Here is a 27,994-nt window from a genome sequence, read left to right as displayed (position 1 = left end):
TGTCATGTTTCAAAATGAGTTTATTCATATTAAGTTCTGAAAAGGAACACAATTTGGTATTTACAAAGAGACTGATTACTTTTCCTTGGTGAGCTCACCAAGCTAAATTTCTGCATGTAAATACAGGAAAATATCTGTTTACAGAAAGAAATGAAGCAACTTTCTTTACATAGAGCTATTTTCAGATTGAATCTTATTTAATTCTTATCTCTTGAGAAATCCCAGAAACCAATGTCCAAAATATTTGGCTTAACAGATAAGAAGAGAAGTCTCATTGGATTGGATTTAGGAAATCTTGCTTCTAATCTTAGTTGTCCCACAAATAACTGTGTAATGATGGGGAATTTAATCTTTCTGAGCCTACTTCCTTATTCAACAACAGATAGTTACTAAATGCCTCCTAGAAGCCAAGTAGTTGGCAGACACTAGCGATAGAACAATAAACATAATGAAGATAGTCCATGTCTTCACAGACTTCAAGTCTGGAAAAGTGAGGGGTTTAGGCCAAATTACTGCTAAAACCAGTTCCTGAGTTAACACTCTATGATTTAAATGGGATTATATTCATATTCTGTGGCCTGAGGTTAGTACAACAATGACCTTGAGAAAGCTGTATTAAAATTATTTCCCAACACTGGTAAACTAACTTTTAAATCAAAAGCAGGTTTTATATATTCATTCAGAAAGTGATTCAACTATGGAATGACACATGCCATTTTTAGCACAATGAAATCCAATGTATTGAAATCATTTTTCTCAGCAATTCTGTTTATTACAATTTTATAATCCTGAACAGATTCTCTTATCTGAAGTTTTTCATGCATTCAGGTATTTTGCATGATGTCTGATGTGATCAGTAATAAATGTTGCAATGAAGTAGTAGCTATGATCATAACCCTAGAAGACAAAAGAGAGAAATGTAAGCTATTTTCCACTCAGAAACATCATGGACATTAAACATCTCTCTCATCTCATTTAATTTTCTGTAAATAGTGAAAATATCACAGTATAAGGAAGGCTTATAATCGAAATCAAGCTTAGGGGCACCTACATGGCTCAGTCAGTTAAGTGTCTGACTCTTGACTTTGGCTCAGGTCATGACCTCATGGTTGTGAGATTGAGCCCTGTGTTGGGCTCCCAACTGGTGTGGAGCCTGCTTACGTTCTCTTTGCTTTGGCCCCTCTCCCCAGCTCATTCTCTCTCTTACTCACTCAAAAATAAATAAAGTCAAGCTTATACTTGTACTTCAACATTTCCTCTGAACATTATAAGAACAGCAAAAATATGTAGAAAAATAAACATTCTGCATAGCTTAGTTTCTAGATGCTGCCATTAACATGCAAAGAGATGAAATAATACATTAATTAAATGTCCAGGATATACAGGTGGTCACATCAACAAGGCCTAAAAGAATGAGAACTTATTTTTTATTATTATTTTTTTAATGTTTTATTTATTTTTGAGAGAGAGATAGAGACAGCATGAGCAGGGGAGGGTCAGAGAGAGAGGGAGACACAGAATCCGAAGACAGGCTCTAGGCTCTGAGCTAGATACCAGCACAGAGCCCAACGTGGGGCTCAAACCCAGAAAACCGTGAGATCATGACTGAGCTGAAGTCGGATGCTTAACTGAATGAGCCACCCATGCGCCCGAAGAATCAGAATTTAAAGAAGTCAGAAACATAGGCAAGAAGTTTCAACTCACAGAAGAAACACATTAATGTCGATATGACAGAAAATATTAAAATACAAAATAAGCACACATAACCAATATAAAGAACACAAAAACACCCAAATGGTCAAACATTTGGGAAGTTAAACACAGCCATCATAAAGTTTTGTTAAGAATTCCTCTTACTACACAATAAAAGTCTATCACATCATTATTTGAGGAAAAAGGAAAAATTCATTAAACCCAGACATCTCTTAGCAATAAACCACACTGGGGAAAAAGCCAATAAACTGTTGTGAAAACAATTATGAGACATAGAGAAAATGTAATATGTCAAGCAGCTGAGTTGGAACAGATCTCAAACTACCTGATCTCAAACCAGATGACATAGGAGCGCCTGGGTGGCTTAGTCAGTTAAGTGTCTGACTTTGGCTCAGGTCATGATCTCATGGTTCCCAAGGTCAAGCCTGAGGAGGGCTCTCTGGTTGTCAGTACAGAGCCTGCTTCAGATCCTCTGTCCCACTCCCTCTCTCTTCCCCTGTCCTGCTCTCTCTCTCACAAAAATAAATTAAAAAATTTAAAAACACCCCCACCAATATAGGTCAATGGAGAGGCAATGCCCTAAGGGGCACCTTGAATACAAGAGGCTTTTGAAATGAAAAAGAAAAAAAGTCAAGGTGGGAAGAACCTAAGGGGGTTAAATAGCAGATAATTTGGGGGCAGTCTTCCTTCCAAATCACAATGAAGACACAGAATGGAATAAACTGAAAGGACATAAAAGTCTAAGAAAGATTTTTAAGATTTTAGCTGAATCTTGTGAATCGTCTCTGATGGGAGAAAGTGGGAATTTTCCTAAGCGCTTAAGAACCAAAAAGAGCCCTAATAAAAATATTACCTGGGTTTCAAGGAACAAGCTAAATCCCTACGGTTTTGTTGAATCAATATTCCCCGCCTCTTACTCCCAGAGGAATGCAGTGCATGTTATCTCGGAAACGGCAGTTAATAAAGAGTTCTAGTTTAAATTTATCAAAGCAACATAAAAGCACTGTCTTCTATGGTGGCCGAACCATAGAAATGAATGTGACAGGAATGCTGTCAAAATTAAGGCTGACCTTTGGAATTTGGCTTCACATTTCTCAATGATTAGACGAGGCCCAGTTAATTAGTTCAATTTAGAGCTAAACAACAATATCTTACGTAGAGAAAAAAAACTTGAAGAAAAGCATTTTCCACTCATGGAATTCTTAAATTGTTAACAGGTTAAACAGGTCCATGATTTTCAATCGACAAACTGTAGGAAGTATAGTACCAAGTAGTACCTGCTGGTTTTTAACAGAGGAAATGATGTTATCTGATTGAAAACAGGCACGGATGCAAGGGAATGGATGCCCCAAACACTTGTGCAGCCAAGTCCCTACAGTGACTGAAGATGCTGTATTTTTATGCAGCTTCACGGATGTTTAATGCCTTGTACAGTTTCATACACCATAGTGGGTGGCCATTATTATTATTTATTATTATTATTATATTAGAGAAGTCCTAGGGTAAAACAGTTATAATTTTGTAACCTCTCAGGGGTGTACTGCAAAAATACAGTATATTTTATCTAAAATACAAAACCAATGTCCTTAACTTCCATAATGGTGTTTCACAGAAGATCCACCTTTACGAGAAAATACAAAATGCCTACCGTGACACACCAAGAAAGATTTAAAGGCAGGACAACATATCTGAACTACTGGCATTCTGGTGCACAGAAGATCCTTATATAATTTGAGCAAATTGTGTCATTCTTGACTAGTTCTGCATTCTATTTATCGATATTATTACATGGGGGTGGGTCCTTTCATCACATTTTTTGAACTGGCTTGGTTTGTTAGGCAGCACGCACAATTACATATACCCAGCGACACTTGAAAGAGCCTTAGTTTCCTCTTGTACCTCTCACTTCACATGGAAAAATCATCAGTAGGAAAACTCTCTGAGTATAAAAATAAATGAGCACATTTCTTTCATTCTTCACTGGGCTCTCAAAAAAGCAGCAATGCTCCAACAGCTATGATGAACATTTGTCTTAAAGGGCAGTGTTTTCCTATATATTTTCCAGTCTTGACTAGAAAGGCACATATATGAATCCCTGGGTCATTGAGTCTCTTCAGAAAGCAAAGAAGACTGTGGAAAAGTAGTCACTTGTTTATTCAATAAGCACTTCCTGGGAGTCTGTGTGTTGGATAATGGTGCTGAGTATGAGGATACAGGGACACGTGAGAGATCCTTGCACTTCTGGAATTCTGGGTTGTGTCCTTACTGTTCTCTTACAGACAGCACAGAGGCCAAAACCACCTATGAATCTTCAAAAAGGGTCTGAGACTTGAAGAGATAGTATATAGCCTTGCTTCAATGTTGTTTCTGGAAGTTTCCATTAGGTCACAGAAAATTTTTCCTCACAATGTAACTTTAATAACAGAAAATTAGACATATGAGGCTTTGGGGTAAGAGCTGATCGTTGTTTACTATCAGGACTCTGCTATCTAGTGCTTTTTCAATTTAGATCTGCTGAAGCCAAAAACAGAAAAGGAAAAATTCTATTAGGTGATAATCATACAAATATCCCTATGCACCACTTAGCTCTCAACCTTTTTTTCTGACAGTAGATAGTGTATAAAAAAAGACTCTGAGCAAACACCAAAAAGAAGTAAATAAACAAAGTTGGGTACATCATGTACATAAGTATAATAATTTTCTTTCTCCTCAGTTCACATACTTCGATATAGACCCCAATTTTTTCAGCTTACTTACTTCTTAACCACTCCCATTTCAGTTTATAAGCAAATGATAGGGCAGGTAAAAGTCTCAGACCTGAGGTAATAACTGAAGTCAGCGGAAGTTGGCCTGAAAACCTGAAAGCAACTCTGCCAAAGCTGGCGCCAGTCATGTCTACTCAGCTGCTCACTGAATTCTAACAAGCCTACACAAAACCTTCAGACTGTAGTCCTTGCTGGAAGGACAGTGAATGAAAAAGCGTACCTGAGCTAAAGATCGTGGCTGGTTATTTCAAAACTTTCTCCACCCCCCCTCCCTTTTTTTGTTTTTAGAATTGAACGTTTTGTCTTGACTCTTCATTAAATACACCCAACTATGTTTTTTAGTTGCTTGGGATAGAAGCATTCAGAAATAAAAAGCTTCTTTATTTTTTCCCCTCTAAGAATTTCATCAGTGTTTTACATCTATGCTGTTTTTATAACAAACTCTACAGAGATTTGTCAGTCTCTGTTGGCAGGCTGAAACTTTGCTGGTGGTGATAACAACACACTTTCCCAGCACAGCCTCGCAGGGGCAAGAAGAGGCATCCAACATGGCTAGCGCCAAGAAATCGTTTGGAACGAAACGGCTGGTTATAGCTATGGTTTGTTTATACAGTTAAATGCACTACTTTATAATCAAATTAGTATTTGGATTTCTCAAATTTGGTTATTGATCTAAAACAGGCAATTCAAGTGATTAAATGTTCAAGTGTTTAATCTAAGTAAGCCCTATTACTTAAAGATGGACACTCAGAAAAAAACCAATATATTGGTTTTTGACATAGTTTTCCACATGACATAACAATATATTTATATAAAAATTGTTCACATGTTCAAAATATTAGGGAAATTAGAAACACAGGAAGATTGTTCAGATCTGTTCATGAGTTAAACAGAGAGGAGGCTGTGCACAGGTTCTCTTTGTGCTGACTAATTCTACCCCTCTGCTGCTCAGGAGCACTGCTTCTCATGCTTGGGATTGGTTAGATGGAAGAGAGGACAAGTATTTTCACTCACGTGATCTTGCTTCCAAATCTGGTTCTACTGTGAACTAGGTGTGCAACCTGAGGATATGTAGGTTGCTTTTCTGAGCCTGTAAAGTAGAGGGACAGGAGCTCTATATGAAAACCCCCAGCAAACATCACACTAAATCGGGGGAAAGCTTTTCCTCAAAGATCAGGAACAAGACAAGGTGCCTACTTCTGCCACTTCTATCCCACACAGTACTGAAGTCCTAGCTAGAGCAATTAGGCAAGAAAAAGATAAAAGGCATACAAATTGAAAAGAAAGAGGTAAAATTATCTCTGTTCACAGATGATCTGATCTTCTATGTAGAAAACCCTAAAGCCTCCAAAGCAGCGGGATACTAAAGCAACACACAAAAATCAGCTGCATTTCTATACACTAACAATGAACAATGTAAAAAGGAAATTATGAAAGTGATTCCACTTATAGGAGGTATTCAGAGTAGTCAGATGTACAGAGAAAGGGAATTCTGGTTGCCAAGGTTTGGGGGCAGGGAGGAACGAAGACGTAGTGTTCACTGGGTATAAAGTTTCAATTTTACAAGATAAACGAGTTACGAAGATGGGCCGTGGTGACGGCTGAGCAACATTATGAATATTTGTATTAGCAAAGATGTGCACATTCAAAAGTAGCTAAGATGGTAAATTTCATGTATGGTACTGTGCCGCAACAAAAAAGCTGGAAAAAAAATGAAAGGACAAATAAAAAAGAACAGATGGAGAGGATAGGAAGGGTCTCTCAAAGGGGCGCCTGGGTGGCTTAGTCGGTTAAGCGTCCGACTTTCGCTTAGGTCATGATTTCGCGGTTCGTGGGTTCGAGCCCCGCGTCGGGCTCTGTGCTGACTGCCAGCTCAGAGCCTGGAGCCTGTTTCTGATTCTGTGACTCCCTCTCTCTCTGACCCTCCCCTGCTCACGCTGTCTCTCTCTCCTAGAAATAAATAAAAACATTTAAAAAAAAAAAAAAAGAAAAAAAAAAGGAAGGGTCTCTCATGGGGTCACATAGAAATAAAATGACCTAATGCTGTGAAAACATTTTGAAAGCTGTAACGTACCACATTATACATTGATCTAGATGTATCTGGACATTTATCATCGTAATTACACATTTCAGATCAAAGTGTTTGACACATTACCCTTGAACATGAATAAAAATATTTTTAAAAATCATAATCATTGTGGGGCACCTGGGTGGCCCAGTCAGTTGAGCATCTGATGCTTGATTTTGGCTCAGGTAATGATCTCAGGTAGTGAGATTGAGCCCCGTGTCAGGCTCTGTGCTGTGTGGAGACTGCTTAAGATTCTCTCTCTCAAGAAAATTAAATAAAACTCAAAAAAGAATCACAATCACTTATAATTTGCAGTGTTCACTTTTCATCATGAAATATTTTGTTTATATTATATTCTGAAGCTTATAAATAAGTAATTTTTTTAAAAACAAAAGCAGAATTCCTTTAATTATAACTATTAGCATAGACTCAGGTGAGTAGTGGATAACCAAGTCTTTTGGTCAAGGAAAACTTGCCAACCAAGTGAAATTCAGTAATTCTTCTTCTTCTTTTTTTTTTTATTGTTTATTTGTGAGAGAGACAGAGCATGAATGGGGGTGGGGCAGAGAGAGAAGGAGACACAGAGCCTGACATGGGGCCTGAACCCAAAACCGCGAGATCATGACCTGAGCCGAAGTTGGATGTTCAACAGACTGAGCCACCCAGGCATCCCCCCCCACCCTTTTTTTGATATAAACGCAAAGGCTGCATTGGCCCAGAAATTCAGTAATTCTTATTAAATAACAAGAAATACCAAGCAGCACAATGGCTAGATTAGCACCTAACTCAAAACATATAAGGTGCATATATGTGTGAGACAAACAGTTCACAGCCTCTGAGGCTAAGGTGAACATGAAGTAATTAAAATGGAAGCTTATTCTTGTTATTTACTGTGACAACAGCTGCATGTGTAAAGAAAGATGTATCCAGTAATGTTGCAAATTTAGTACTATTCAAACATGAACCTTCTTGTTATTCAACGGTTGTTACGACTGGTTGTATGACAGGCCAGACAAAAACTTGTAAATGCTTTTCACTGCCAAAGGCTTTCCTTTTTCTATGGAATTTGGTCTTAGACATCAACTTAAGCAAAAGGCTTTCATTTTAAGTGTCTTATAATTAAAAAAAAATCTTACTAGGGATAGTTTTCCAAATTCCAAAATATAAAGTATTATAGAATCTTGCCTTTTTTTTAAAGCATTTTTTTGAGAGAGAGAGAGAGAGAGAGAAAGAGAGAGAGCAATAGCATGTGATTGGGGGAAAGGCAGAGGCAGAGGAAGAGAGAGAACCTTATGCAGGCTCCAACGCCCAGCGTGGAGCCCAATCTCATGACCAGCCATTAGATCATGACCTGAGCCAAAATCAAGAGTTGGGTGTGGAACTGGCTGAGCCCCCAAGGTGCCCCAGGAATCTTGCTTTCTTATAGTTACTTGGAACAAGCTGAGGTTTCTTGGGACCCACCTCTTGTAATCTAAAAACAACAGGGACTTTCTTTTCCGTACAGGCAGCTATAAAGTTATCAGGTAGTAACTGTCCATCTGAAAGGAACTGGTCATCTTTCCCTTGATCGATTAGTATGTCCAGCTGAGAACCTGGGTAGGACTTCACAAGATGGGTTGCATCATAAGCCTAGAAGAAGAAAAAATACTGAAAAATAAATTTGAAAGTACCCAGAAAGATATTCTTCAGAATAGACCACAGTAGAACCAAACAGAAATTTAGTCATTTGAGCTCTAAGGCTTAGAAAACGCTTGCCTGGTTTTTATTTACAAGGTCTTCAGAATTCTATGTCCCGGTTATAGCCTCTTTTCTACTTCCAGGCAGTCCTGAGTCAGCGGCAAGAATTCTGAATCTCAACATTCTTCATAGATAGCCTTTTTTGTTTTAAATCTTTGAAATTCTTAATCACACAAGAGTCACAAGTTGACTCTTTCTTCTAACTCCCTTATCTTTTTCTATTTCCAAATACTCTCTATTTCAAATAGTCTATTTTGTTGTCTTTTCTTTTTGTCTCTAATTTCAGAAATAAGTACATTCTGCTTTCTCTTTTATGGTCTGTTGAATAGCACCAAATATCTGCTATCCCCATAAGCTTTCAGGAAGATTTAATTTAAATAATCTGAAGCATATAAACACCTCCACAAATTAATGCTTTCAGGAGCTGCCACTAGGTAGAATTTCATATTTTATTATCCACCTTTAAGTATTCTTGATTATTCATATATATTCACTAGCCACAACTTCTATACACCAATCAAGACAAACAAAAACCCAAAGATTTCCCCTTCTAAAGTATCATGCTTCTTTAATCTTAATAACGAGAGAGAGGAAGGGCATCTATAAACTCCAACTAGTTCTAAGTTTGGTGATTTCATGATTCTCCATGGGCTCCTTATTCCAGTGGTAAATTAAATAATAGCCTAAACACAACATAATTAATGTAGTAAAATCTACTGCCACTTGGAGAAAATTACAGACTCATTTATAGGTTACCTGTGTCTCTACCTCTCCCTTCCTTTCTCCCAACTAATGGGTCTTTTACTCAATGCTTCTATCAGACCCTAAGCCCCGTGTGGATGGGAAAGGTGATCACCTTTGTGAACTAAGATTTCAGAACTCCACACAGGCTCTGCACAGTGGCAGGGATTGCAAACACTGAAGTATGTGCACTGTTGGCTCTCAAAGTACCTAACGGTAATCATGTTCTGCATTCTTCCACTGTAATAAAAATCTAAGCCCAAGCAAAACACAATTCTAATCTACTGACTACAGGATTAAACCCCCAATTTGTTAGAATTTCAATGACCAGTCTTAAATAAAATTGAGTGAATGACCTGGAACACACAACAGTAAGACAAAAAAGTTTTTCTTATCCGCCCCCCAGCAAGTATTTCCTACTTGTTAACATGCATATGATGATGAGTGCATTTGCAAAATATTCAGACTCTTGGTGAAGTTCGCAATAGTCTATTTCTGCACAAAAGTCAAATGAGTCTCCAGAGAAAGTGCCGTTTTTAATTTTCATTTTGAAGCATCTGCTCCCATGCTTGAAAAAGCAATCTTGCTTTTGGGAATGTTCACGTAGATGTACATTACACAATATCTATTTTTAAACTTTTTTAAGTCTGGAATTGAAACTCTCAGTCTGAGAGATTCTGGAATTGAAACAGATGCATAAAACAATTAAAAGGGCGGGACTCACGGTTTCTGATGTACAACTGAGCACATGGTTAAGACGCATATCTAAATTTAGTGATAAAATGTAGTATTTTTGGTAATGTTACTTAAGAAATAAACATATATTGTCAGCAGAAAAAAAAAGTAGTCTCAGAATGTCTGCCACAACTCAATACAATTTGAGAAAGGGCTTTTTTGTTGTGGTTATTATTATATGTATATCCTTGGGTTAACTGTTTTTTAGCTCTGGATCTTTGAGTGAGCTAGAAAGATAATGCCTGTGGTGTGTCGCTTTTTCACAAATCTGAAAACATAAAAATGAACATGAAGACAGCCTTCCCAATACCTACCTTCCATTTATTTTGATCAGTTCCCAAATATCCACCGAAGGCTTTTTTGCCCCAAGGACAGAGCATTGGGTTGCAAATGGGAGCAAATGCTGACACAGACTTCAGAAACAAAGGAAATTTAAAAACAAGTTATATTTTGCAAAATCCAACAGGAACAAATCTTTGCAACTTGCTTAAAAACTCAAAAGTTTACTTGCAATTTGCTTATAAACTCTGTATGCCACGAAAACTACTCATAAACAATTTCCTGTGGGCTCTCTCAGGCAGTGAGCCTGCAGTCCTGTCCATGATAACATCTCCCGTGTGTTCTAGTAAGACAGCTAATTAACCGTAGATGCCAATACAATGAAAAGCAATACATTATATTTTCATTAAATAAGGCATAAAACCAAGTTTACGTTCAGACTTCCTACTCATTTTTTCACTTAAAAGTAACGCATAGTAATATAAAACAGTTTGTGCCTACTTTTGTGAACAGGTTATTAAATCTGAGACACATTCTCTTTAAAAAGGGCCAAGAAAGCACTGAACAATGCCCTTAAATATGGCAGAATTTTAGTATAATGCAATTTTGGATTCTAAGCAATGTTTTCTCTTTCCTTCTTTCCTTCCTTCTTTCCTTCTTTCTTTCTGTCTGCCTTTCTTCCTTCCTTTCTTTCTTTCAAGTTTATTATTTATTTTGGGAGAGCGAGAGAGCGGGAGAGAAAGAGCATGAGTATGCAAGCCTGCGAGGGGAGAGAGATCTCAAGCAATCTCCTCTCAGTGCAGAGCTTGACATATTGGGCTTGATGTCACAAACTGTGAGACACTTAACCGACCGAGCACCCTTTGCAATGTTGTTTTTCCCTGGGTAAGTGTCACAGATGGAATCGCACTGTTTCAAAGCACTTATCACTGTAGATTTATCAATGTCTACTGCCTTTTTTTTTTTTAATGTTTTATTTATTTCTAGGAGAGAGAGACAGCGTGAACAGGGAAGGGTCAGAGAGAGAGGGAGTCACAGACTGAAACAGGCTCCAGGCTCTGAGCTGGCAGTCAGCACAGAGCCCGACGCGGGGCTCGAACCCACGAACCGCGAGATCATGACCTAAGCGAAAGTTGGAAAGTCGGACGCTTAACCGACTAAGCCACCCAGGCGCCCCTGTCTACTGCCTTTTTTAAAGGACAAAAAAACAACTGAATTTGATTTTCTCCCTCAAACATAATAAACTGATTGCCTTATGTACAAAAATGTAAGACTATTGCATTCACTCATTCATTCATTCAATTATTTATTTAAAAAACCCACTGCCAGGACTTGAATTAAATCAACTTTATAGCAAAGCCTATTGAAAGAAAAATACTTGATGTCGCAATAATAAATGGCTGTAAGAAGTATTTTCATTTCTCAGTGGCACACCTGACATGACTAAGAAGTTCTTTCTGGGGCGCCTGTGTGGCTCTGTCGTTTAAGAGTCCGGCTTCAGCTCAGATCATGATCTCACAGTTCGTAGGTTCGAGGCCCATGTCGGACTCTGTGCTGACACCTAGCTCAGAGCCTGGAGCCTGTTTCAGATTCTGTGTCTCCCTCTCTCTGACCCTCCCCTGCTCACGCTGTCTCTCTTCTCTCTCAAAATAAATAAAACATTAAAAAAATTTTTTAAAAGTTCTTTCTAAGGGAAGGAAACAGATTAAACAAATCGTGAGGTATCTGACAGCGCTGTGATTTTAAAGACAGAAGCAATCCTGAGATGATCATTGCTTCAGCATTCCCTTTCTAAACAGGATGGTATACTGCTCTGCCAGTAAGACATTCTATACACGGTGGTTATTCCAACTTGGCTCATTTAAACAACAAAAAAGTAAAGCTATAGAGTTTCAAATAAATGAATGGAAAGACTGAAGATGTTATCAGTTACGCTACAATCCAGTTTCCATCCAAGGCACTGAGAAGAGAGAATTCTTAACTTTTACAAATCATGAATATCTTCTTCCCTCAGAACATCTAAGTTAACTTAACAAATATATTTTCTGGGAAAAATATGACATATACTGCCACAGTAACAAGAATAAGCTTTAGGGAGGAAAAAAGTCGAGAAAACTACAGTTTAAATAGAATTCAATAGAAACTGCTTTATAATAGTTTTTGTTAGACCAAAGGTGATAGAATTCCTATACTTCTGATTCTGGAGCATATAACTGTGTGTTCAATTTAATGCTCTTCCCCTACAGCCCATTCCCAACACTAGGTAAGTTTAGTCCCAGTACTAATAACAATATCCTAATATCACTCTTTGAAAAGTTCCTAACTGATATTATCCAAGAGAAATACGTGTCACTGGAACCTCAGGTGATCTTACTTTGTACTTTCCAGGATTCTTCAAAGCACAAATCAGAGCTCCATGGCCTCCCATGGAATGGCCAAAAATAGACATCCTTTGGGAGTCCACTGGAAAATTGGCATTTACGAGTTTGGGAAGCTAGAGGGAATTTAATAGTACGACAAAAGGTATGAGAAATAAGTTTAGACGTTTCCAAAGTTATATAAGATAATTACACAATCAATATTTCCAAGTCAGCCTTATAATAGTATGAACTAATAAAGATGGAAAATAAAAATTTCAAGTAGACAAGGATTCTTAACATATCACTGGAGAAAACATGGTACATCCTTCTCAGGGAGCAACATATGAAGATGATACAGAAGGAACCTTTAAAATGTCTAAACTTTTGGTCTAGTAATTTCACTTCTTGGCATCTATTCTAAGGGAAAAGTCCTTAGGGGGAAAAAATGATACATAAAGACAATCAATACAGTAAAACTTAATATAGTAAAAAATACATAAATATCTTACATTAGGAAAAAGTAAATTATGACATATGATATAATATTATGCAATTATTAAGGTTATGCTACAAATAGAGTACTAGAAAATATTTGTTTTGTACAATTAAAAAAAGAACATGATAAAAAGTTTTTACAATTCTATGAAAACTAGTCATAGAAAAAAGTCTGGAATATACCAAACAGTTCTTATTAGGGGTACAGAAAAATGGGTGATTAAAGTCTTATACCACTGAGTTTTTATGATGTACATATTAGTAATTAAAATCATGGAAAATTTAGAAAAATGCATAAACTACACATAAATATTATTAATATAAGCAGTGACTTAGTTACTTATCCTTTCTAACTAAGCCTTTATAAATCATCATAAAATATGTCTGAAAATGAGTCAGCTGCCAGAGAAATGAAAAGTTTTTTTTTATATACTGTTTTCTTTGTATCATCTGGGTGGTGTATAAAAGTGTCAATATAATTACTATCCTCTTTAAAATTGTACTCAATGTTAACTTAAACTGTAGTAAGACTATTGTACAAGTAAACTTTGGAATGTTCACTAAGATAATAAATATTTACCAAAGAGAATCAATACTACCACACCCTAACTTAAAATTCTCACGACAAGAAGGACTCTTGAGTCCCAAACAAAACTACTGGCAATCATCAGTTAGTAAGTACAACATAAATGAAATTACCTCCTCAGTCACGTAAGAATACATTCTGTAGTTAGTTTTCCAAGGATCCTCAGTGGCATCCACATAAAACCCAGCACCGGTGCCAAAGTCCCAGCTCTCATCTTCTCCTTCAATATTGCAGCCCCCTAGCGAGGGAAAATCCCACGGTTTCACCTTCTCCACAGTGATGACTCGTATTTAGTAGCACACTTTTAAATGAATCTGAAAGTTCATTTGCATCTGAGCTGTTCACCAACTGTTGCAGATCTCTGCCTTTTGGAGCACACACTTCCAGGCTCTGTTGTCCCTGAGTGGGACCACGTGACTAGTTCTAGTCAATGAGGCAAGCGAGGGAATGCCCTTCCAGGCTGAAGAATTCACTGCCAAGGTGAGGCACACTGACATTTTTTGTGAATGAAATGTCCTTCTATGTATTCTTTTTTTTATTTGTTTTTAAGTTTATTTATTTTTGAGAGAGACAGAGTGTGAGTGGGGGAGGGGCAGAGAGAGAGGGACACACAATCCAAAGCAGGCTCCAGGCTCTAAGCTGTCAGCACAGAGCCCTCCACGGGGCTCAAACTCATGAACAGTGAGACCCATGACCTGAGCTGAAGTTGGTCGCTCAATTGACTGAGCTACCCAGGTGGCCCCTCTGTATTCTGAACATATGCTTCTTTACTGTTCCTTTACTGTCAAAGGGCTTATGCCCTCTATCCTTTCAAAGTGTGCTGAGATTCCTTCCCTGATGACCCCTCCCCTATTACCAATACTTCTTTTCAAGAGAAGGGAGACAAGATACTTCTTTTCAAGAGAAGGGAGACAAGATGCTTGCAGTGAGTTCACTATCTTGCACTGAAAATGCAACATATTCCTTATGTATTTTGGAATCACTCCATCATGTTTCCCTATTTATTCATCCCCTAATGGGATTTTCTTATAAACTTTTAAAATTTATTAGGTTTTATTTTATATACTTGCTTGTAGGTAAAAAGCCAACCAAGACTATTAACAGAATTACTGTAACACGTAATTTCAGGGAAGTGACCTCTTTGTAATATTCAGTTTACTCATCCAGGAATGTGACATTTTTCCATTTATTAAAGTCTTCGTTTATGATCTTTAGCGGATTTTGCAATTCTTTTAAAAAATGTATCTTCATATTTTTAATGTTTATTCCTAGGCATTTAACATTTTTGATAGTACTCTGAATTACATTTTTTTAAGTAGGCTCCACACTCAGCGTGGTGCCCAATGTGGGGATTGAACTGATGACCCTGAGATCAATACCTGAGCTGTGATCAAGAGATGGACACTTAACCAACACTTAGCCACCCAGGCGCCCCTGAATAAAATTTTTTATTACATTTCTAGTGAGATCTGCCTTGTTTTGGTGTATTATATGTCCTATGAAAGGAAATGCACTACTTCCTAAGGTCAGCCATTTATCTTCCTGATAGTTTTAGCTGCCATTTAAATTCCATTTCCAGGGGGGTGCCTGAGTGGCTCAGTCGGTTAAGCGTCAGACTTCAGCTCAGGTTATGATATCACGGTCATGGGTTTGAGCCCCGCGTCGGGATCTGTGCTGACAGCTAGCTCAGAGCTGGAGCCTGCTTCGGATACTTTGTCTCCCTCTCTCTCTGACGCCTGCTCAGAGACCCCTGCTCACGCTGCCTCTCTCTCTCTCAGAAATAAATAAAACATTAATAAATAAATAAATAAATAAATAAATAAATAAATTCCACTTCCAGGGGCACATGGGTGGCTCAGTCGGTTAAGCTCCTGACTTGGTCTCGCAGTTCGCAGGTTGGAGCCCTGCGTCAGGGTCTGTGCTGGCAGCTCAGAGCCTGGAGCCTGCTTCAGATTCGGTGTCTCCCTCTCTTCTCTCTCTGCCCCTCCCTGCTCACACTCTCTCTCAAAAATAAACATTGAAAAAATAAATAAATAAAAATAAATAAATTTCATTACCTGACACTTCTAGGGTCACAAAGTAAGTTTTAACTCTCTGATGGACTGGATTTTCAAATATTTGATATTTTCATTTCTCTAACGTAAGCATTCTAGTTATTTATATTAAAACTAATAGTATGTTTCACTGCATCATTGTTTGATGAAGAGCAGATGAGAAAAAACATAATTTTCATGTGACAAAAGACAGTTTACCTATGGAATAAAGAAATTTCTTATGCATAGTATGTTCTTTTGGCACCAGTGCCAATATGATATATTAACCACATTGCTCAATCTCTGTTTTGAAGTGTCTTCATCTATAAAATGGGAATAGCATATCTGTCTGTTCTCCTAAGAGTGATGTCATGAGTAAAATTCGCAACGAGGAAAATACATAGCACAGTATTTTATAATCAAGGTATCACCTGAAAGATTGAGATAAGAGCAAAAATGCAAAACACACTGTATAGAATTTAAAGATTTATATTTTTACAAAGAATGTCTGGAACGAGAACACTTACGAGGGCTGGTATCTGGGGCAATGACGACAAGGCCATGTTCTGAGGCAGCTTGATGATAACCAGACTTTGATATGAAATTCTGTTCCGTGCAAGTTAAACCTGAAGATTAGAAACAGTGTTATCTCGTGCTATACTGTGGATAGCTGATAAGATTTAATCCCTGTATAATATGGGGAAACAAACTCACTTACTATTATTAAAAAGCTTTTTTTTTAAAGAATTCTAATGAAAGTAATAAAATTCCCTTTCTCATAAAATTTACAACAGTATTAATCAAGAACTGTCTTAGGTTAAATGTTCCTATAGCTGTCCTTTCAAAGTTCCTCACTAAAGTTAATTACTGAAATCGTTAGGACTAGATGTATTTGAGAATCAGAATTTTTCAAACTGGAGAAAAGCAGTATGGTATAAAGTAAATGTTACATCAACCCCACTGGGTGCTGTCAAACATGCCAATTAAATGTGTTACTATTCCTGCATCAAAGCATAAATACTCACAATAAGTTATCATAATACTATAAATAACTTGTCATCTTTTATATGAGTAGTCCTCAGCTACAAAATTCTGCCTGATCATCTTTGTATTCCTCACAGATTTAAAAGAGAAATGGTCGCCATATACCTTCCTTAAATTTTAGCCCCAGTTTTTACAGCTGTTTCTTCCATTTTTCCTAGCTATATATAGGTTTTTCAGGCATGTGATAGAAGAGATGACTGAATTTTCTTATTCTAGGAGCCTAATACTATAATGATGTGAGAATGGCCAAGAATAAACTGGCAACAGATGGTTGAGCTAAGTACCACCCAACCTAACACCCCTTTTCCGGTGGCCAATGCTAAATATCCCACTACGTCTGATGATCAGCAACATCAAAGTTTAGTAGTAGGCATGACACAGTATGAATTAACTATGAAACACTTTTACAGTTTCTATTTATTCCCTAACAGCCAGTGAAAGGACTTATGAAGTAATTGCTAATGAAGACTAAATTCATAAATAATTATGAGGTACAAAGTTACAAGTATCATTGTATAAAGTGTTATGGGAGTTTATGTTTAAAGTGTGAGGACATACCTACTTTTTCTAGTCATGGCGGAGAACAAGGTCTTCATTTGTCCACCATGCTCCTTCCCAGGGCATCTTCTAGAGATACTGGAGCCATATCATGGTGGAGACCTGCCCCCAATACTGATACAAGGTCAGCAAGAGTGCTGACCCTAATATAAATAGGTTCAGAAGCAAAGTAATACTGTGAAAAGAGGAGGTTCTGGATTTCAGACAGGATCTCGTTCTAAAGACGTTACTCAGCCACTTACTGCCTAACCAAAATTAGGCAAGTAACCTGAATTCTCTGAGCCTCAGCTCTTTCATTTGAAAATAGTGATAATGCTGCTGATGTTTATCTCATACCGTGGCTGTGAGGATTAAATGTGGTAACATGTAAAAAGCCTTGAATTGTGCCTCAGACACAGTGCACAGTGTCTTACACTTAGGAAATGTCAGTGTTTAGAGACCAGAGAAAAATTTGTTTTATTCGAGTCAGAACACAAATTCCTTGATTAATGTAGTAGGGACTAAACTGTAGACTCTTAGATATAATTCTACCAGCAGAATTATTCTCACAAGTATAAAGATGGTTATAAATTAATATCCACTAGATAACTATATTTTCTATGAAGAGCTTTGGGGGATTTTTTGGTTAACAGCTTTATTGAGATAGAATTCATATGCCATACAAGTGTACAGCTCAATGCCTGTTGGTGTAGTTACAATTATGGAACACAACTGCTGTATAAGTTTAGAGCATTTCTATCATACCCCAAAAAAACCCATATCCATTTGTGGTCACTCCCTATTTTCACTCAACCCTCCCTCCACAGCCCTAGGTAATCACTTTCTGTCTTTATGGATTAGCTTATTCTAGACATTTCATATAAATGGAATTTAACAATATGTAGTCTCTTGTGAATGGCTTTTTTCACTTATCAGGTGTTCAAAGTTTACCCATGTTATATGTAGCATGTATAAGGACTGCATTACTTTCTGTTGTTGAATAATATTCCATTGTATGGATATACCACACTTATCATTTTGTTAGTTGATGGACTTTTGGTTTGTTTCACTTTTTTGCTATTTATAATACCACATGCATAACAGAATAAATAGACATTTGTATGCAAGGTTTTGTATGGACACATATTTTCTTTAAAAAAAATTTTTTAATGTTTTTTTTTGAGAGACAGAGCATGAGCAGGGGAAGGGCAGAAAGAGAGGGAGACACAGAACCAGGCTCCAGGCTCTGAGCTGCCAGCACAGAAACCAATGTGGGGCTCAAACCCACAAGCCATGAGATCATGACCTGAGCTGAAGTTGGATGCTCAACTAACTGAGCCACCCAGGTACCCTGGACACATAATTTCAATTCTCTTGAGGATACAGATGTTCTGATGGCCACCCTGACTTGGAAAGATGCAAACCACACCATCAGAACCATCTTTTACAATTTCAGTTTGGATTTCAGTTTTAATATTAGTTAATTTATTAACTTTAGGCCTGTAACAATTGACATAAATCCTTCTGTCATTGTTTTCCTTCAACCTACTAGGAAATTAACATGCTGAAAATGTTTTGCCATTATTTTTCATGTATATTCATCAGACAATCTTAACTTTTTTAAAAAGAAAACCAAGCATTGACTTCCAAGGTCTACCTGTTCTTCAGCATCTCACTAAGGAAGCTGTCCTGTCATGTGATGTAAACAAAAATTCTAGTTTTTATACTCATAAAGCTCAGATGATAGGTTTTCATAGATTCGATTCTGCTTAGGAATTTAGGGCTTTATTATTATAGTACCTCTTACACAATACCCTGGTACTTCTGATCTAGGTTATTTTTCTTTCAGCCAAGAGACAAGACTCCACAGCTGCTGCCAGAAACAAAATGCAAAAGAAACCAGAGAAGGACTAAAGTGCAAGGCTATGAGTCAGAAAACTTGTTCACTCTGTTAAGTGACCCTGGGTAATATAGAACTTCTCTGGGCCTATTTTCCAAGGTCATCTTCAGCTATACAATACTATGTTTCTAAAAGAAACATGCCATTTTATTCTTTCCTTTGCTTTTGGCAATTGCCCATTGCTCTTCTAGCAAAATCAGTTTGCTGTCTTCAACCACAGAAATGGGTTGAGTCACAATCACATAGGCACTTAATTTTTGCCTTTTACTTATTTTTAAAATGTTTACCTTTTAAAATGAAATCTTTATTTTAAAGATTTATTTTACTTATTTTCATTTTAAAACACCGGTATTTGGGGCTTATCCTTGATAAAACATATATAAGTGGGGATTTATTAAAATCAAAGAATAAGCAATGTTAAAGTAATAAGAAGAGCACTCGATATAATTTGGCTTCTGTGGACACTTTCCTTGTAATGTTTGCTTCTAAAGATAAAATACCAACAACATCTTGTGAAAGAAGTTAGCAGGGAGCTTCAAACTACTGGTGGCAAAGCCTTACTCTCTCACAATCCATCCCAGAGTTTTTAATATTCACCACTGATTAAGAAGCTTTAGTATTCTTTCGTAATTTCCCAGACTGTTGCCAGAGAAGACTAGTAGAGTCCAATTAAAACATTCTAGGGAAGACTCTAAGACGTTAGTTGCTGGTGGTTTCTAATTAGTGTATTATGGGTGCTCTGGTTTTACCTAATATTGTTTTGTTCTATTTGAGTGGTAAAGTCTCTACAGACTTCGGAAATGCTTAGGTAGGTACAAGTTAAATAAGTAATTTTTCTTTCTTTCTTTTTAATGTTTACTTATTTATTTTTGAAAGACAGAGAGAGAGAGAGAGAGATTGCATGAGCATAGAGGCAGGGCAGAAAGAGAGAGAGAGAGAGAGAGAGAGAGAGATTCCCAAACAGGCTCCACACTGTCAGCCCTGATTCAGGGCTCTAACCCAGGAACCATGAGATCATGACCTGAATCGAAATCGGATGCTTAACCGACTGAGCCACCTAGGCGCCCGAATGAGTAACTTTCCCAAGCTCTTGCCATGGAGTCCAGAATTTTACATTCTCTGTTAAATTACTTGGTTTAATCTTAAAAGAAGTAAAATAAATGTAATTCCATAGGGCTGAAGTTATTTTCAGGATACAGTAAGATTTGACTATACGAGGATCCCAAAGTCTTTTATAAATGGCTCCGAAAGCACACCAGGAAATCAAGATAAAAGAGTAAGATGAACCAGTTAAAAAGGAAAAGAAACTCCTTCCAAAACTCAAATGCGTAACACTTACCAGACAGCCAATATAGCGCAGGGCACTTTCCAGTTTCCGCCTTGGGTGGTAAGTAGATAGCAAATTTCATTTTGCAGTTCAATTCAACACTGTAATTTTAACAGCCACAACAAAAAAATCAATGCCTCAGAATGGTTAAGACAGAAACATAAAAATAAGTGTTTTAATGTAGAAAATAAGAACTCTACCAATATTTAAGGAATATATCTTGCCCCTTAAAAGAATGGGGCCAATTAACATACTAATCTATTAACCAGCCTGAGTCCTGCCTGTGCATGGCATGTAAGTCACTTGGTGGGTGAGGGGAATAAATTAAAAGAATAAATGTAACCTCCTCAATACAGCGCTAATATTACTAAAAGAAAAATTTTTTCTGTTTCTAAAGAGATGTATGAAATAACAGATCAGCTTTTATAAAAAATGAATTCTAAAGATCTTAAATTACCTATTTGCTCATGGGCACTGAAATTGCCACATCTTTAATTTGTTGTTTGTAATATTTTATGATAATCACTCATATCACAAATGAGGTAATTTTGATAAAAACTATAAGTATTTTCCCAAGTACGCAGTGATTTTGTGCAACAGTAATCTGTCATGGGCCTATTAAGGAATCAAATGGATGGAAGCAGAATGAGAGATATCTAAAACTGTATCTTCTTAGTAATTACCTGTCATGTTCAAAAACTTTCTGCAGTCCTCCAAAGCACTTGTTACTGGAAATCTGTTTCAATGCCATTCTTCTCCTATTAGTAAATATTAATCTCATTAATTTCTAGAACATAAATTCTTGAAAAATTTGAAAAACTGTTTTCAGATAAATTATCAAACATGCAACTGTTTTCCACCTAGAACATTTTTTCACATGCTAATTTTCTCTGATAAACATCATTAAGAAACAGACTCAGTTTCATGCACACAATTATACTTGTTATGCACTTTAGGAAACTTTAGTATTTTGGTATGTCATTTCTAATTTCTCTAATTTATTAACAAGTTTCTTTTTCTCTTTCTGGACTGCCCCAAATTCTTTTTTTTTTTTTTTTAATTTTTTTAATGTTTTATTTATTTCTGAGAAGAGAAGAGACAGCGTTGAACAGGGGAGGGTCAGAGAGAGAGGGAGACACAGAATCTGAAACAGGCTCCAGGCTCTGAGCTAGCTGTCAGCACAGAGCCCAACCCTGGGCTCAAACCCACTAATGGTGAGATCATGACCCGAGCTGAAGTCGGACGTTCAACCGACTGAGCACCCAGGCGCCCCATGGACTGCCCCAAATTCTTTTCAGAAAGAAGAAGAATGTAAACGAGCTACTAATTAACTACTTTAGCTTAGAAGGTTAAAAATTGCTGGGGTGCCTCAGTCGGTTAAGTGTCCGACTTCGGCTCAGGTCATGATCTCATGGTTCGTGGGTTCAAGCCCCATGTTGGGCTCTGTGCTGACATCTCAGAGCCTAGAGCCTGATTTGGATTCTGTGTCTCCCTCTCTCTCTGCCCACCCTTCACCACCCCCCGCCCCCCGCCACTGCTCATATATACTCTGTCTCTCAAAAATAAATAATATTAAAAAAATTTTTTTTAATTGCTAATACTTTACCTGTCAACTCCAACAAAGGAATTAAAGAACTGGTATTACTGATTATGGCTGATTTTAAAATGGGAGGAAAATGATGTAACAACAACAATTTTGCTAACAGTAATTGAAAACATTTATTGAGCGTGATTGCCACTCTGTGATATGCTCACCCAGATCAAATTCCTCATCCCAGGAAAGTTTTCCTGGGAAAGTAATGCACACCTTTTAGATCAACAGTTCTCCTTTTAAAACAGAAGTTAATTAAAAGTGCAGCATTTCATTGGGGGATTTTGAAGTTTGGTAACTCTTATCTCTCCAACAAATCTTTTAAGTGTTCATAAATAATTTTAAACTTAAATGGTAAAATGCCACATTATTAATTTTTAATGATACCAAAAAAAGCTGGAAAACAGTGGTTACCAGAAGTGCCCGTTGAGCAAAGAAGAACCTTCTGATGTGTACCTCTCAAGAAAGGATTCCCCTCCCCTCCTGATTATAGACCAGCCAAACACACTGAACAGAAAATCCTCAGAAACCAGAAATGGGTATTGCCACTCGAGTGGTCTTCTCAATGAATATGTTCTACATAATTTCTACTGCCATTCTCGGTTCTACAGTATACTGATGAGTTGCGGTGTTCGGGTCACTCTAAAAAAATACTTACCAATAATCTTAAAAAGTCAATCTTGGAAATGTCTTTACAAATTTTTTTAAAAATTTAGCTTAAATCCCATCTTTTAGTAATTTCCTCAATAAATCCAAACACTTGGCTTTGCACTGGAAAGCTGGGATTTGAACCAGGCAGCCTGAAGTCAGGGCCTCTACTCTGCCGCTATGCTCTCCTATTTCCTTGAAGGCTTTTTAAATACATTCTTCATTAGACACTCTGAGATGGACTAATTTTATAGGATTAGGGTTTACAATTACAGAGACACTACCTTCTATCAGAGGGTTATGCATTTAAAGATCAATTTTCAACAAATTCCTTACAAATGTTATTATTAACTTCAGCTATTCTTATCCATGATCCCAACTTAAATAATACACTAACAAAGACAGATGTATAATTTTAGTATATGTACATAAGACCAAGGAATAAAATATTTTTGCTGAATTATTTTATAAAGATGTCCTATATTCTTAAATTTCATAAGGACTGTCTGATTTCCCAGACCATGGTACCCTGAGCAGATATCTAGTACATAAAGAGATAACTAATAATTATTTGTTGAATTAATGAATCATTTATTAACTTCTGACTACCAAGTTTTAAAATCAGCTTGTCCTTCATCTTTATTGTTCTATACCTTATTTATTTGCTTCAGTAAATCTGAACTAAATCTATTTCTGAACTAAATCTATTTGCTTCAGTAAATCTGAACTAAATCTAAAAAACCACAATTAATCTATTTCCTCTGCTTTTTAAATGCTCTTTAATTAAAATTCAAAATCAAGTATTTCCCATTTGGCCAGAGAAAACCAAGTTAAAATACTGTTTTTAAACTGACAGAATGAGCTGAAAAAATAAAATCAAAGCCCTTGAAGTTTTTTTCCCCTAACCACCCATTTTAGAAGTTACTTTTGATTACAAATCAAGAAAAACGTTACACTCAATAAAAAATATGACATAAGCTAAGAACTAGATACAGTCTGATATATGAAATAATATACTAGGTGATTACAATTTTCATTAAAAATTTTTCTACATGAAAAATAACATATTTTAACCTAAATTATTAGATTTTTCACCAACTTTCAAAGAAACACATAAGAAATATAAATTTACCTGACCAAATGCTACTTGCTTTTGTCTGCACCAAAGGACAGATGAACCTGGGGAAAGGAAAAAAGACCACATGGTTTAGAAATGGGACATACTTGGGTGGGTCAGTCGGTTAAGCGTCCGACTTCAGCTCAGGTCATGATCTCACAGTTTGTGGGTTCGGCCCACGCATTGGGCTCTGTGCTGAAAGCTCAGAGCCTGGAGCCTGTTTAGGATTCTGTGTCTCCCTCTCTCTCTGACCCTCCCCTGTTCATGCTGTCTCTCTCTCTCTTAGAAATAAATGAAAAACATTAAAAAAAAAAACAGAAATGGGACATGCTTCTACAAGAAAAGTTATACAGACATATACAGTGCACTAGACATTCTCTACAGAAACATTTTCTTCTCTTGAGGCAGGTGGCTGTCTACTCTGGATTTGGCAGTGTGGAAGCAACACCACACCACCTCAGCCCTTAATCCAATTACCATAATTCTATTTTGCCACAAGGTCTGATGTTCCTTCGAAAACTTTTGGTGGACTGGTCATGTAGGTTTTTATTTGGTGGGTGGTGGTACACTCCTATTTGTTTTCTAAAATGGCAGTTTCAATAAACTTTTATGGCATGAGGAAAAGAATCTTTTGCTGGACTAAGATTCCTATGAAGGTTTTTTTCGATTTAATTAAATAGAAAAGAGAGAAAGAGAAGCCCAAGCAGGCTCCTTGCTGTCAGCACAGAGCCTGACTTGGGGCTCAATCTCATGATCCATGAGATCATGACCATGACCAGAGCCAAAATCAAGAGTCGGATGCTTAACCTACTGAGCCACGCAAGAGAACCCAGAAAAAAAAAGTCTTAAAGTGTAATTTTAAAGTATGAGACATAATCAGCTGCTGAGAGTGAAGAAAACTGGAGTGGTAACCAGAAGAGCGAAGAAAGATATAAAGCCTAGACCTGGCAGGCTAAAAGGTATAAAAGGAACTTGTGGAGCTGGGAGAAAAAAAGCAGGGAAGAGAAGGAAGGGGACTTCAGGGCTGCTGGATGGGACTGTCTAGAAAGGACGAACCGCTGAGAAAAAATGACTGGGCTCATGAATAATGAAGTGACTACGATACAGTAAGAAATAAACAGAAACGTACACAGTACGTATACACATAGGGGCGTCATTTATCTGCTGGGCATCTTATTTAATAGGTTCTTGAACATATTTTGTAGGAGAAATGGAGTGAAAGAGCAGGCTAGGATAACACAAAACAAAACAACCCTTCCCCAGAAAACTCACCAACAAAAACAGACAACAATTCCACAGTGCCAGCGGGAGTTAAGCAATTTTTCCTAAGAAGTCAATGAAATGAACACCCATATTTTTCAGAAAATAAAGGTTCTCTCAAGTGCACTGCCAAGCCAATCAGGGAAAAACTATTAAAGAGAAATGGTCTATTTACAAAGCATCCGTTCCCCCAGAAGGTCAATCTGTCAAATCTTAGGCTACATGCCATCCTTCTCCAGGCATCTGTGTTGTTATTTTTACCCATTCTTTTCTTCCTCTGATGAGTCTCAGAAGGTATCTCTATACCTCTTCCTGTGTTTTTGTTCTCCTTCTCTCCAACTCCTTGGACTTTGATCCATTTCTTCATTTTCAGTGTGTCCCAGCACACTGGCTCTTACGATCTACACAGGTCTCCCCGGCATCATCGGATGATGACACTGCTGACCATCACGTCTCTGTTCAAATCCTCGCCTCAGAGAGCACTCGGGATCCAGGTTCTCCCACTTCTTTCCCTCTCCCTTTACTGTTCACACGCACTCTTTCCCTAATTCCCCATTCCCTATTTTGCTACCACATTTTCTAGGTGGAATAATCTAAATTTGCATATCTAGATCCAATCATTCTCATGCATTAGTGCCAGAATTTAAATGTCTTGCTGGACCCTTCTTCCAAGATAGGCCACCAACTAGTAAAACTCAGCACATCTGGGGGTCTATGTAGCTCAGTCAGTTAACCTCTGACTATTGGTTTCAGCTCAGGTCATGATCTCACAGTTTGTAAGTTCGAGCCCCCATCAGGCTCTTCAGTGACAGTGTGGAGACTGCTTGGGATTCTCTATTTCTCTCCCTCTATCTCTGCCCTCCTGCAAGCGCGCTCTCTCTCTCTCTCAAAAAAAAAAAATAAATAAATAAATAAACAAACCATAAAAATTTTAAGGAAAAAAACAAAACCCCAACACATCTAAAATGAAGCATCTGTCTCCCACCTTCAAACCATTTTCTTCTTCCCTTTTCTTTGCCTCTCTTTTCATCCATGCCTACCTGTGTGAAATGTCTTACAGTTAGTTACTCCTTTGAATTCTCACTGCCACCATCCTAATTATACACAAGAAATGAAAACTTAGGCTCCTCCTTTGTTTCTTTCTTGTATGCCCCACTAAAATCAATATCCTGTATGGAAGCCTAGGGCTTTAATACATGTAACTTACTGCTAAATGGATACCTATACATTATGTATTCGGGCCTAACATGGCCTGTAATTGTTGGTCATTTTGATTTTTTTTATTTTTAAAAATTGTGATAAAAAACACATGCCATAAAAATTTATTATCTTAACCATTTTTAACTGTATAATTCAGTAGTGTTAATTGCGTTCTGTCAATTTTAAAAAACATGGTCAGCCTGCCCACATTGACTAACAGAAGGGAAATTCTGGCCATCTCCAGCCTGCTGCTACAGGTGTAGGGCGAATCCAGCTCACCTAGGGGTTGAAAACCACTAAGTTACTGCAATGAAAAAATATACGTAACTAATTATATATATATTTTTTCAGGCTTGATGCCATTAAAACTTCATAAAATTGAAACTATGAAGAAATGACAAAAGGTAGATAAAGATAAATAAAACTCCATATACGCTTTGGTCACATTTTAACTGTGGTACGAAGCAGAGTCACCTTTATAAAAATTCACACAGCTGGCCCATATACAAACTTTTAATACACCATCGGCGGAAAAAAATACAGCATCCACGTATTCCAAACACCTTAACTTCGCTCTCAAAGTTGTCTTCCACGATCCATGTTACTTTTCTGGCCTCACTTTCTATTACCTTAAGTCAGTCAAACTCAATTAGCACAATCCAAGTTACAGCCTGGATGTTTCTACTGGGTGGCTTTATCAATGCAATGGTTTAACAATTTCAGTATAGGCTCTGGGGCCAGACCCTCCAGGTTCAAATTCTGGCTTCACCACGTATATAAAATACGTATTAAATTAAATGCGTATATCTACGTATAACACATCTAACATGTATTATATGTAATACGATATTAATATTCGGGATTGCTCCGAGAATAAATGAGTTAATTCACTGTTGGTTGTAACACTGCTGGCTATGATATGCATGCAAATGTTAGTTATTATTCCAGCAACTTTGCCTTCCTTCAAGGTTCGCTCAGATGCCAGCTCCCTGGCGGTGCCTTCAAGGGGTGACTTGCGACCCCTCCAGAACTCGGAAAACATTTACGACACGAACAGACCCCTGAAAGGGGCGCTTGCCGGGGTTACTAGCGCTCTGGGGTCTGCTTCTCGATAAACTGGGTACACATCTACCTCGTGCAGTGAAGATCTGGTCAAAGGGCGGGGAAAATCTATGCATAATGGAAAGCGCTAAATAAACGCAGGGGAGGCCGCAGGCCCGAGCACCCCATTGTAGGAAGTTTGGTAAAAGAAAGGGATTCGGCACGAGGCTTGCGTCTGCAGCCTCGGTCCTGGCCTCGGTGCCCCAGCGCTCGGCCTGCAACCTCGGCTCGGTCGCGCGCGGGATCCCGGCCGCAGTTTCCGCGATCAAGCCTGCGGCGCCCCTGGCCTCCCCGTCCGCCGGGACCAGGCCCCGCCGCGTCGCGGGTGCAGTCCGAGCCGCAGGCGAGCCGAGGACTCCCAGACCTCAGCCCAGACCCAGTCTTACCTCCGGGATTCACAGCGGCAAGGACGGGGGCCGCAGCTGGGGCGCCGGGGCGGGGCCTCATCATGGCCGCCGGGGCCAACGTTTGGCGCAGCCCGTCTTTGACCACGCCCCCGTCGGGCCCGCCCACTTTCGGGCCGTTCCTCCTGTGTCCCCTCTCCTGCTCCGGGTCAAGCCACAGCCACGCCCCGTAGGCTCTGCCTGCGTGGTCTCCGCTCTCTGTCACCACCCGCTTCGCCGCCGCCCTGTTGTCGCCGGCTCCTCCTCCTGCTGCACCTGGCCTGCGTCCCTCGGACCCGCTAGCCTGCCGACCCAGGTTGTCCCCGGAGACCTGAGGTCTGACCCCACGTACTGGTGGAAAGGATTTACACGTA

At 38.2% G+C, this 27,994-nt stretch overlaps 1 protein-coding gene across 1 annotated transcript; it reads right to left on the bottom strand.

The window, feature by feature from the left end:
• Nucleotides 1-2: 2 nt before the first annotated feature.
• ESD (esterase D) lies at nucleotides 3-27,739 on the bottom strand. The gene is made up of 10 exons (XM_039220709.1): nucleotides 27,624-27,739; nucleotides 23,692-23,738; nucleotides 21,004-21,078; nucleotides 20,333-20,421; nucleotides 16,040-16,138; nucleotides 13,593-13,717; nucleotides 12,413-12,532; nucleotides 10,074-10,172; nucleotides 8,008-8,175; nucleotides 3-897 (listed from the first exon to the last, which is right to left on the bottom strand). Exons 3-10 carry the CDS (start codon nucleotides 21,069-21,071, stop codon nucleotides 817-819), a joined length of 849 nt encoding a protein of 282 aa, XP_039076640.1. The 5' UTR covers nucleotides 21,072-21,078; nucleotides 23,692-23,738; nucleotides 27,624-27,739; the 3' UTR covers nucleotides 3-816.
• Nucleotides 27,740-27,994: the final 255 nt, after the last annotated feature.

This window comes from Hyaena hyaena, unplaced genomic scaffold, assembly GCF_003009895.1.
Source record: "Hyaena hyaena isolate Hyena2069 unplaced genomic scaffold, ASM300989v1 scaffold_905, whole genome shotgun sequence".
NCBI classification, from domain to species: domain Eukaryota; kingdom Metazoa; phylum Chordata; class Mammalia; order Carnivora; family Hyaenidae; genus Hyaena; species Hyaena hyaena.
This window is presented reverse-complemented; position numbering and strand designations above follow the sequence as displayed.

Excerpts from the sequence above, each read along its gene's own strand:
- ESD (XM_039220709.1), bottom strand. The coding sequence starts at position 21,071 with ATGGCATTGAAACAGATTTCCAGTAACAAGTGCTTTGGAGGACTGCAG. Across the intron at positions 13,718-16,039 it reads TGCCCCAGATACCAGCCCTC|GGGGCTGCAATATTGAAGGA; the intron begins GTAAGTGTTCTC and ends TTCCCTCGCTAG. Across the intron at positions 10,173-12,412 it reads AGAATCCTGGAAAGTACAAA|TCTGTGTCAGCATTTGCTCC; the intron begins GTAAGATCACCT and ends TTGTTTCTGAAG.